An 11,863-nucleotide genomic window follows, 5' to 3' on the forward strand; every position below is an offset into this window, starting at 1 on the left:
CGCTGCCTGAATTTACTTACAGTTTCATACAAAATTATTTTCCTTTTGGATACAAATGAGGAACATTCTTTAACAGAGCTCTGGGGTCAAAGGTCAGAGTGAAATGCGCTCCACGATGTTCAGGCTGATCCAGATTACAAGGAAAATATTTGGAGAACCAGAACCTCGGGCCCGCTTTGAGGTCCGACTAAAATGGGTTCCATCTGCAGCCAGTGGAGCCGTTTTGGGAGCTAAAGGAGAAGTGGAGAGCAGCACCATACTGACATCTGCAGGTTCAGGTGTTCCTCCTGTGGGTTCAGGACGTTCCTCTGATTCATCTGTCGACATTTTAGACTCGCCGTGAATTTCTGACATCTGCTTGCTGAAGCCCCGGGTGTGTCCGGTTGTTTGCCTGCGTCTAAATGCTGTCCCTGCTGGTGCACAGGGGTCGTCCCAGCGGCAGCAAAGTGCGACACAAGCGCCAGGCCCTGCAGGACATGGCGCGGCCGCTCAAGCAGTGGCTCTACAAGCACAGAGACAACCCGTACCCGACCAAGACGGAGAAAATCCTGCTGGCGCTCGGCTCACAGATGACTCTGGTCCAGGTGAGACGCTTTCTTCTGCTCTGATTCCAGTAGGAGAGAAAGAAAAGTCACAGAGACAGGAGAGTGATCAGGCTGCTGGAGTTTAGATAGTTCAGCTTTTACTGTTCCTGAATGTTTAGCAGCAGCTGAGCAGGAGTGAAGTGTTGTTTCCTCTGCCTTCCAGATCCTCCTGCAGCTTCTCCTCTCTCTGCTGAGCGTCTCAGGCTTTGATTGTTTCTTCCAAAAGCTGCAGCTCAGCTTCATCTCATGTCCCAGAGAGTCTAATAGTGTCAGAACTAAATATGTTTTGTTGAGTAATAATAATACATTTCTCCTGCTGAACTTTTTGGTTTCAGAAACTCTGCAGAGAACAGATGTTTACCTATTTGGAAATTATTCACAAATTATTTTCTTTAGATATTCCTGAAACATTCCTACGTCTCAATATGTAAACCAGTTCTGCTGCATTAAAATGCTCCAAAAAAATCTAATTTCTGATAATAAAAAATTTGAGTCAGGAATATTTCTGCTACTTTGATCTTCATGATGGCTGGAAAAACCAGTGAGATGTTCAGAGCAGAACAGTTAGAAACTGCTGATGGCTCCCAGTTTAGAGTGAACATATGAACTTACCTGACTGCTGAGAGGAACACCCAGCACTGAGTGCAGGTGTGTGTGTTTGGCACGTGCAGCTGTGTGTGTATGTGTGTGTACAGCAGTGTTTTCCTCACATGGTCACTCTGTGCTTAATCTGCTTCTCTTTTCTGGGAGCGCTTGATGTTGGACCCTGTGACCCAAACACACACTGACACACCCGTGTGTTTGAGTGTAAATATCATTAGTGGGGTCAGAGGTTAAAGGTGGAGGATTTGTTGAAAATAAGCAAGAGGGTCAAAAGTGCAACAATCTGACTAAAACTGAGATACATATTTAAATGCAATATTAAATTTTGATAAATTCATCTAGAAATTAATAAATGAGATTTTTCTCTCAAGGAAAATGCTGGTAAAATAATGGTTGAAATAATCATACTTAGGTAAATGTTGAAATGTATTAAAAGAAGAAAACTATAAATAACAAAATTCAAATGTATTACATTAAAATCATTATCTGATTATTTATTGATTTATTTTTCTATTTTCTGATTTACAGTCAGTCATAAAATCATTGAAAGATCCCGTGTATATAAAACATTCAGCTGTTTAATCTGCACAACAGTTTATCTGCTGACCAATCAGCTGCTGTAGAACAGAATCATCCCTGCAGACTGTCTCTGATTGGTCAGGCTAAATTAGATCCAGAAATAATGAGATATTATTTTTAAAATTAGTTTCAAACAAATGTTAAATTTAGATTGTAATGAATGACTTCCATGTATAATTATATAATTATGGTGTTTTATCAATTGTTGAAACTTATAAATAATTATAGATAAATAAAATGTGTTTAATGAATATATTTTCAATTTTATTGAAGAAATCATTTATAGAGATATAAATTTTTGGAAAAATGGTTTGATGCAAATAAATTCTTGATCTAAATATTTTAACTTTGTGTTGCTGATCAGCGCTGTAAAATATCTAAAGTTTTCTTCAAACACCAAAAATATGTTTTTGTTTCTATTCTCCTTGTTGGAAGAACCTGGTTCTGTTTTCACTTTATTAAGGATGAAAAATCTTGTTTTTTGCCCGTCAGTAAAATGAAAACAGTTATAAATCTTTATCTTCTCAGTCTTTTTCAATATTCTTGGACTGAACAAGTGATCATTTTGTCCCAAAGTGTGAACATAAACTCAGATGTGACCATGATGTCTTTCTGTCTTTCCACTAATTGTTGCTGAGAACAGCCCAGTTCTTCCACTGTTTAGTCCAGACAGACCGCTGTTCAGGCTGCCAGTGGCGTTGAACGCATCACTTCCTGCTTGTTTTTCCCTGGAGAGGCCGACCTGGCAGCAGGTGTTAAACAGCAGCTAAATCTGTCATGTTGTAGCGCAGCAGTTAGCTTTGTTCCATGTCAGTGTTGTGAGATGGAGCTGATGATCCGGTGCCGTCTCCATGGTTCCTGAACTCCGTCTCCGTGGTAATATGCTGTCTCCTCTGGGACCTCCCGTCCTCATGAGGCCGCCGTCCCCGGCCGTTCATAAGCAGCTTGAAATCTATTGAGCATGAAAAGTTATTCCAGTAGAACATCTAATGGTCTCCAGTCCCAGTGGAAGAAAGAGCAGCGGCTCAAGTGTCTCTTTTATTGGATCTTAAAGACAGAGATGGAAAAAACGTCTTACTGGAGGGAGGCTGGACGTGTCCAGAATGAGCAGGATGGGGACGTGTGTCTCAGTCAGAGCATTAGATCATGAAATGATGCGTTCACTGGCCATCAGCAGATTCTTTGTACACAGTAAAAAGCTGAGAGGCTTCAGTTTTCCTGCAGAACGTCTGGGATGTTCCTCTCAGCTCCGTTCAGAGAGCTGCAGCTACCTGCAGCCGGAATAAGTCTCTGTCTTCTGTCTCTGTCTTCTGTCTCTGTCTTCTGTCTCTGTCTTCTTTCTCGCTCCTTTTGCTGTTTTTCTCCCTGAGACTGGTAGCAGGCAGTGAGGCATCGTCTCCACTGAGGATCAACGTTTAGTCTGGCTGTGGATGTGGACGAGTGTGGACTCTAGACATTAACACATCCTCCTGTTTGCCGTGTGGGTCCCCTTCCTGCTTTGTCCCCCTCAGGTGTCCAACTGGTTCGCCAACGCCAGGAGACGCCTGAAGAACACGGTGAGGCAGCCGGACCTGAGCTGGGCGCTCCGGATCAAACTCTACAACAAATACGTTCAGGGCAACGCAGAGAGGCTGAGCGTCAGCAGCGACGACAGCTGCTCCCAAGGTACACCTCACCTGCTGCTCTGAGGACAAACTGTCCAAACTGCACAAACACTTGGATCTGATTTTCTGAGCTCAGAACCAGAACACTGCATGTTCTCCTTCTATCAGTCAGAGGAGCTGACAAATGTGCAAACACAGGGTGGCTCTCACGGGAAGGTTCGGCCCGTTTTGGTGAGGAAGCGTTAGAAAGTCAAAGTTCAGTCGTCCAGCAGTGAATGAACAGAAAGTTCAGAGCGCTGTGGTGTCAGTAATCTCTCCCTCAGTGTGTGAGGAGGAGAAGCTGAGCGTGTGGCTCCCAGAGGAATGTGTGCATGGTGTTTGTGTTGTGTGTGCCGCAGGCCGCTGCACCACCAGAGGCTCCGTATATCTCCCTGACTCGTCTCCCTGTCATATTCTGGTTCTGGAGCGATCCGCAGCCCGCTCCCACTGCTGGCCCGTGTGCTGAAAGGCCCTCCATTATGTTCTGAAGCCTATGCTTTTGTTCCAGAGACTATTTCTGGGAGCAGATCTGACCCCGCTGACCGTGTCTTCATTCCTCTTACTGTCCTGAAACGGTCCAGCTTGTTTTGGAGCTGCAGCAGCAAATCCAGGCTGAAGTAAAAACTATTTTCTACTTGGAGTCCAGAGCAGACGTGATGTTCTGATCAGGAGAACAGTTTAATACTTTTATTGGATTAAATCAAAAGGTCAGATTGTTTGGTGACAGAGGAGATGCTGGAAGAACCATGTGGTTCTGATTAATGGAAGCTCTCATCTCAATTTGGACCAGGCTGAACCAGACGTCTAACCCGGCCAAATGACAGAACTGCAGTCCTGGCAGCGACACAATCTGAAGTGACGTGTTTCTGATTTCCCTGCTGCCAGAGAATCTCTGGGTTTTCATCAGAGTTTTACCTTCTTCCTGTTTCTTTCATCAGGTGGGAAGCTGGGCTCTAATTCAGTCTCCTCAGCTGCAAAGCATTCTGGGAAGGATTTAATTCTGCAGGGGACAGAGGCTGAGTTCAGATAGAGGAAATGGACCAGCATTCATTACGGTTTGGTTCTGGGTCTGAAGTCTGGACTGGGCTTTCTGTTCTGGAGGCGATGCCAACATGTGGGCAGGAGCAGCAGGATGAAGTCTCCTGGTTCTGCTGTTTGAATTAAAGATTAGCTCCAAATAACCGTTTTCCTTCAGACTGGTGAACAGAACTGAGACAATAACTGAACCTGGAGTCCAACATCTGATGGAGGAAATGAGTCATTACAATGTGGACTTCCACTGATTGTTTTAGTGACTTTATGACCACATAAAAACTGATGGGACCTAAATGCAGCGACCCAGATGAAGATGGAGAGACTGGAACCAGTCAGCTCCACTGGTTTACATCACCTTATGTATATACAGGCCTTATGCTGCAGGATTTACTGTTTCTGCATCAATGTGACCAACAACAGATGTTCTTGAACCATAGAGAGTTCTACAACCCAACGAGTCGACTGAGCTCTTATTGTAGGTTGAGAGACTTGAAGACCAGATTCCCTTCAGGTTTTCACTGTCAGTAAATGAAGAACAGACCTGAGAGACAAACCAACAGAGATCAATTCAGACAGTTTTCCTTACTGGCTGTGGAGAGTTGAGCTTCATTTACTGTTCTATGTTGTTAACTGATCCCAGTTAGGAGTCGGGACAAGAGCCTGAATAAAAATGATGTTTATCTTGTACTACAGATCACCATGGCAACAGAAGTTTGTTCTGAAGTTTTAAGAGATCGTTCTTTTTGTGGAGAAGACTTCCTGTCCTCCACCTACAGAACAGTCATGTGAGCATGTCCTGATGTTGCAGATGGAGACAACCCTCAGAGGACACAGAGCGGTCCTCAGGATCTCACCAAGCCCTTGTACCAGAGCGTCATCAAGAAGGAGGGCTCCCCCATGGTGGGCGTGGCCATCGGCATGGACCCAGGGCTGCGTTCTGCCGTGGAGACCGAGGACTACGTGTCTCCACCCAAGTACAAGAGCAGCCTGCTGCACCGCTACCTGAACGACTCTCTGCGGCACGTCATGGTGGCCAACGCTGTCATGGACGCTCGCAAGAGGAACCACTCTGGCTCCTTCAGCTCCAACGAGTTCGATGACGAGCTGCTGTCGCCGTCGTCCTCTGAAGCTGAGGCCCACTTCGTCTATCGAGCCGGTAAGGAGACCACTGACTCTTCCAGGAACTCTCCAACACACACCACATTCCTCATGTCTGATCTTTGTCTTCTTTCTGGACGTTTGTTTTCATCCCTGCAGCTTGTCCATTATGTCCAGCTGTCTGTCCCTCTGCAGGGTCTCTATCTCTCCTGCTAACTCTCTCTCTTCTTCCTTTAATTGAACATGTTGGATGTGTTGCTGAATTTTCTCCTCATGGTTGCTGAAATGGAGAGGCTGTTCAGGAGCTTCTTGAAGTATTTTGTAAAATTTAAACAAGGTGCAGTTCATCTGAAACACACAAGCATATCCAGTAACCTGCACACTGTCAAACCCACACACACTGAACCACTGGTTGTCTCTGAGGCCGTCCAGAGAGGTGGGAGGAGCTTCACCTCCAGCTGACCAGGGTCTAACAGGTCAGACACACCAAGGCCATGTTGAAGACTGTCAGGCTGCTGTTTGTCCCGTCTTTGATCCTGCTGTGGCTCCAGAAGAGGGAGCAGAGCAAAATGTCCAACAGGCTTCTTGAGACTGAGAGTTGAATGTGGGACCTTTGCAGGAGTTCCTGCAGCGTTTCTGAGATGTAACCAATCAAGGTCAGCTGTGTTTGTATCGGCTGAGAACACTGGGTCTTTGTTCAGGTGGACTTCACATCCAGTAGTAACATTTTCCCTTTGTGTTGAACACGACCAGAACAAGGAGGGTCCGGATCTGAGCTGGATTGTTGGAGGGAAGAGCTGCTGTTATTGTGTCTCTTTTGGACAAAAGTGTTTCTTCTTGTCTGAGTGTGAAGCAGACAGAGTGTGTGTATCTGAAATGAATCAATGAGTCCGACAGGAACAATTAAAACCCTTTGACCTGAGCCAACATCAGGCTGTTTTCACTGCAGAAGCTTCACTCCAGCAGATTTTATCAAGACAAATCCCAGCAGGGCTGAATTCAGCTGGCCGACCTGCTGCCTTTAATAGACACTGACTGTTTTATCTCTCTGGTTATTATAATTTCTGGCCGCTGACGTCTCCATCTTGGCCTCCCTGGACTCTGATACTTTTACACAAGTATGACTCTGTTACATGTGACAGAAGCTTATTGGGACAAATGGAAAGATTCATTCAAAAGGGACAAGCTCCTTCTGGGAAATTAGATCTGATCCAAATTAGAATAAAAGTTGAGAAAATAAAATTTTCATTCCACATCTGACTTTTGAGGAACAAAGCAAATTAAAAACTGCAGGGAGAGAGAAATGATTTCAAGGTCAAGTTTTTCTCATTTCCTGCAGTTTTTTTCTCCGGTTTGCTGCAAATTCCAGATATTTCTTTAGAGAACACATTCTTCTTTTACAAAGAGTTTTATGTTTTATAGCGAGAGACAAATGTGTCCCTGTGCAGCAGATTTGACATAAATCTGTTCTTCTATCACCTCCACAGAGGACACAACGTCCAAATAAATCTGATTTAAGATTACTGAAAGCTTCAAACCCAGACTGGGTTCTGTTCTCTGGCTTTAAAAGATCTTCACATCTTCAGTTTGTCCCGGGAGTTTTCTGGTCATATTGTCTCGGTAAGTTCGAGTCTGTAACAAAGTTGGGATTGATCAAGGAAAAGTGGTGAACCTGGTAGCTGCCGTCCCATTGGTTCAAAGTCCATTTGTGTCCCAGTTGGTTGTTGTGGGCTCAGCCAGAACTCCTGACTACAAAGAGCAGTCAGACGTGGCAGCAAATGGAGATCATGGATTGGCTCCAGTTAAAAACTAAACTTCAGTCGACTTGAAAGGAATCCCACTGGTGAAGCTCCAAGACCTCAAACATCACATCCACACTAGAGCTGCCTGGTGGAAGGAAAACAAGCAGCATGTGATAATACTGGAGGATGTTGCAGTAACAATGTCTTAAGATGAATTAATAGAAAATTAAAAAGCATTATAGCTGCATTATTTAATTTCTGTAAAAAAATTTTTTTTTTTACATATTTGCGTAAACTGTATGTATGTTGTGACAGTATGGTATGAGATAATATATGAAAAAAATGGAGTTCCTCTGCCTTGTCCCAGTGCTGTCCAGAAACAACCAATCAGAGCCAGGAGGCGGGTCTAAGCACCTGCTACATTGCAGGTGCTTAGACCCTGTTGTGAATTATCAGTGTAGTTAGCATCGCCAACGATAATGGCAGATAAGCAGTTTTCCTTTAACAGTAAGTTGTTTCTCCACCATTAGCACATTTAGCAGCAAGTACATGAGGTCGACTGACAGCGCTAAGACCCTCCCACTTGCTCTGATTGGATGTTTTTGTTGTCAACAATTTTATTGAGGGATCAGACCTGGACAATGAAACATCAGCAATACAAATGTGTCCTTATTTTTCTTATGTGAACATAAAACATAAGAAAGACAATACGAAAAACAAAACAGAAATGACATAAGCAAAAACACTCCCCATGACCCACCCCCTTCCCTTTCCCTAGGACTTATATCTTATCACACCGAGACTCAGATCAAATCCTCCTCAAATAGAGTTATCAATATATTGCTGAAGGGGTTGCCAAGTTTTATTAAATTGCTTTAAATTATTTGCTAATGAGAACCGTAATCTTTCCAAATGAGAGAGCCTTACCAATTCCTCAAGCCACAACTTAACGGATGGAACTCCAAAAACATCAACACTAGTTTTTTTCCTATGATAAAGGCATAAGATAATAATTGTTGTTGGCTTTTATTAAACTAAAAAAGCTGATCAGAAACACTGAGTACAATCAGAAGTGGGTCCAGCCTCAGCTCTGTATGGAACATATCTGATAAAGTTTTGAATACACCAGACCAAAATGGGGTTAATTTAGTACACAGAGTAAGAGTGGAGAAGTGTGGCTTCTTCAATATGGCATTTGTCTCACAATGAGAATGTGTTAGGAAAAGGTTTATGTAGTTTCACCTTCACCTTGTTGGCGGTATGCATCCTTAAATTTGCTTTCATCCTGTCCTGATGAAGTTAAAGTCCAGACTGTTCTCTCTCACAACCTGTTGTAAGACTGCCTAAATGCCAAGCTAGTGATAGATACATTTAGAAATTTGCAGGAGCTCTAGGGAAACGCTGCCTACTTCTCCATCGCTCACTAGCGCCCTCTGATTGGATGTTTTTGACTGGGAGCGGTGCATTTCTTCAGACTGCAAAATTAGCTGAGTGAAGAGGTGGAAGAGATCGATCTTTTCACAAATCATCTCTCTCATAGCAAACTGTCACAACATGGTGACAAATATGTGAAAAACATATTTTTAATAAAAGTTACACATTGCTGTTTTAAAAAAAAATAAGGGGAAAAAAATTAATCTGACGTATTTAATGAAATACTGGCTCCTGACTGATATTTGCTATTATGGCAACAAAACAACTTAGTTTGTTTCGTAATGATTTTTCCAACTCAAGCAACAAACATCACCAAATATATTCCAGGCCTACAGATCCTGAATGCAAGGATGAGCTAACATTTGTTGCAGAACGGTGAAATTACCATGACAATAAATGACCGTTAAGTTGTGAGCGCACATCAAACACCGGCAGCCACATGCAAACACTCTGCAGTCCGAAAGGGTTTTTGTTGAACACAAGGAAGCAACACGGTTCCATCACACAGGGCAAGAGGTTCCATGGCCAATGAGCCTTTAATGGGATCTTAAAAGGCAGGAATCTGGCCGACTGTTTCCCTTCTCACTCAGCTCCAGATTTGGTTCTGTATCATGTGGATCAATTTCTGCCAAATGACTCCTAATGAGTCGTGGATACAGACTCCATTTGTATTCTACGGTTTAGCCATTAACACTCCAACTGGACGTCATAAAAACGGCATCAGTGAGCAAAATCTGAATATTTTTCCCCAAATTGATCACTAAATAATGGAGAGCTTGAAAATAGTTCCCCATCTGCATACTCAACCACATGAAGGAAACAGAGCAGCCATAATGTGTAGAGAGAAGGCAGTTTGGGGGATTTTTTTTTCTTAGAAAGTTAAATATGAAGTGATGTTAAAACGAGACTTCTGACATGACTGCTTCCATATTTTGGTTTAAACCTGATTTCATTTTCCAGTTATATCTGTCTGGCTTCTCTTCCAAACAGTGAGCCAGCTTTTGGTCAGTTTTCTTTATGGACGACAGTAACCTCGTCTGACTGATTAGCAGTGATGTGACTATAGATATAAATTAGGATTTGTAGCCACAACCTGGTACTTCTTCTTTGGCTAATATATGTTGTACATCGTTCCAATTGATATAAAATCCATTCATTCATTCATTCAGCAGAGTAATACCCTGAAGGCCACAGGAGAGACCTTGCTCCACACAGGAGAACTAATGCCACCCTGGGCACCTTCCCCTGTAGCCTGTAGCTCATATAAAAAACCACCACTGCTCCTGATGGCCAACGAGTTTTTTTTTGTTTTGTTTTGTTTTTTCAAATAAAGTTCAGACAGAAAAAATGTGGAGCCACACAAACATGGTGGTTACATGTTGAGTTCCTGCTCTCTGGGTTTTAGTTAATTTTGAGGCATGGTCTTTACTAATGGGAAACAATGTTGACCAATCAGGTTTCGGCTTTCAGTCTCACCACAGGTCTCTCTTGGATTAAGATACATGCAGGTTTGCTGATGTCTCATTGAGTTAATATGTTGTTTTTATTCTCTGTGTCGCCGTACTAACCACATGGTTCATTTCTGTTTCCCCTGGGAAAATAACTGAATAATCAGAAACCCTTTGTTCCGTTAATGCAATGATCAAATATCCATCTACCATAAATGGACAGACAGAAAAGAGGTTATTTTTTGATTCAGCATCAAGTATTGACTGAACAGTGATTCCTTTCTGGTCCTAAACAATCAGACCGTGTGTCTGTTCAGCTTTTTGATAAAAACCCCCCCCCAAAAAACAACTTCTTTTTAGCAGCAGGAAGCAACTTGGAGCTAAAAACTGACTCTGATTGAAAGGCACTTTAGATAAACCAGCTGAAAGCCTGATGGGTCATAGGAAGTGGTTTGTGTGTGTTAGTGTGCTCCTGTCCAACCCACAGCTTGGTGCTAGTTGCTAACGGCAGCAGATGGTAACAATGGGAGCAAAACCAGTCTCCACCACAGTCATCTGAACAGGTGGAGCATCGCTCCGTCTTTGTTAAACTCCATCTTTTTCCTCTCTTCTCTCCCTCCTCTCGCCTCAGTGTTCAGTCAGCCAGTATTTTGGATTTTCCACCTCCATGCCAGAAACCAGCAGACATCTCAGCTTTTCCCCTTTGGTGCTCCATAAAGCGTGCTGTCAGAGCAGCCCAGAGGCAGCAGCAGAGCTGACTGAGTGTTCAGCAGCAAAGGAGGAAAGAAGCAGAAACTGGGCCAGTGATTTATTGCTGATTTATTGAGTCGTTGGAGCTACTTTTGTTTGGAAAAATCAGAGTTTCAGATGTTTTAGGCAAGAAGCTTTGGAAATAGACTCTTTGTAAGCAGAGGTGTGTCTCCACATTCTGTGATTGTGAGCAACCAGAGGAACCAGTTGGTGTCTGTGAGTTTATGGTAGCTTAGTGAACCTTCTCCACCAATCAGAACAGATCATCTGAGCAATGGCTGCCTCACACACACTGAATCACCGAAAGCTGGGGATAGAAAACACACACACACACACACACTTTTTCGTCCAGTTTGGATGAACAGATCCCATCAAACTGTGAAACTGGTTTGTACTTTTAGTGCAGAGGATGGAGACCGAGGGAACGTCAGTGAAACAGAGACTCTCAGATAAAGCAGGACGACAGCAGAGGAAAAGACGGCACAGCAGGGAATTGTGGACAGACAGGAATGTGAGGATATTGTTGGAAGTCTCTGACAAACTACAACCTGAACTAAAAGTGAGTGGTTTGTAACTCTGGGTTATCACGTCCTCATCTCCCTCTCACACATTCCTTGTCTTCTTCTAAGGAGAGAACTGTGGTGAGTGAGGTCAGGCTCCTCTCTGTGGAAGAATCCAAAAATGAACCAGAAAACTAGAGGAGCATTTCCTAATCAGGCCGTATCAGCCCGGAGCGTCTCAGACCTTGTCCTGTCATCATGGCTCAGACTGCATGGGAAGCAGACAGAAGAGCAGCGAGGAGATGGAGAGTCTGAGGCTGGTGGAGCCTGCAGAGATGAGATCAGTGGATCAGGATGTTTGGAAACTCTGGAGGCTTTTAAAGCAGAGAGAGAGGTGACCAAGATAAAGCTGTAAAATCAGAGCAGTTTAATGTTTTGGCTTTCACG

At 43.5% G+C, this 11,863-nt stretch overlaps 1 protein-coding gene and 1 long non-coding RNA gene across 2 annotated transcripts in view; one reads left to right on the forward strand and one right to left on the reverse strand.

Moving 5' to 3' along the window:
- The first annotated feature begins 348 nt into the window (after positions 1-348).
- The window catches only part of mkxa (mohawk homeobox a), a 14,932-nt gene continuing 3,417 nt past the window's right edge, over positions 349-11,863 (forward strand). The window contains exons 1-3 of the mRNA XM_007543377.2: positions 349-584; positions 3,278-3,431; positions 5,253-5,600. Of these exons, the coding sequence (XP_007543439.1) occupies positions 402-584; positions 3,278-3,431; positions 5,253-5,600 (685 nt within the window). The 5' untranslated portion in view covers positions 349-401. The remainder of the gene's footprint in view (positions 585-3,277; positions 3,432-5,252; positions 5,601-11,863) is intronic.
- LOC107834863 (uncharacterized) lies at positions 10,514-11,683 on the reverse strand. Its single transcript, XR_001660690.1, has 2 exons — positions 11,612-11,683; positions 10,514-11,512 (listed from the first exon to the last, which is right to left on the reverse strand). It is a non-coding gene; the product is annotated as an uncharacterized LOC107834863 (long non-coding RNA).

This window comes from Poecilia formosa, unplaced genomic scaffold, assembly GCF_000485575.1.
Source record: "Poecilia formosa unplaced genomic scaffold, Poecilia_formosa-5.1.2 Scaffold809, whole genome shotgun sequence".
In the NCBI taxonomy this organism is placed as follows: Eukaryota; Metazoa; Chordata; class Actinopteri; order Cyprinodontiformes; family Poeciliidae; genus Poecilia; species Poecilia formosa.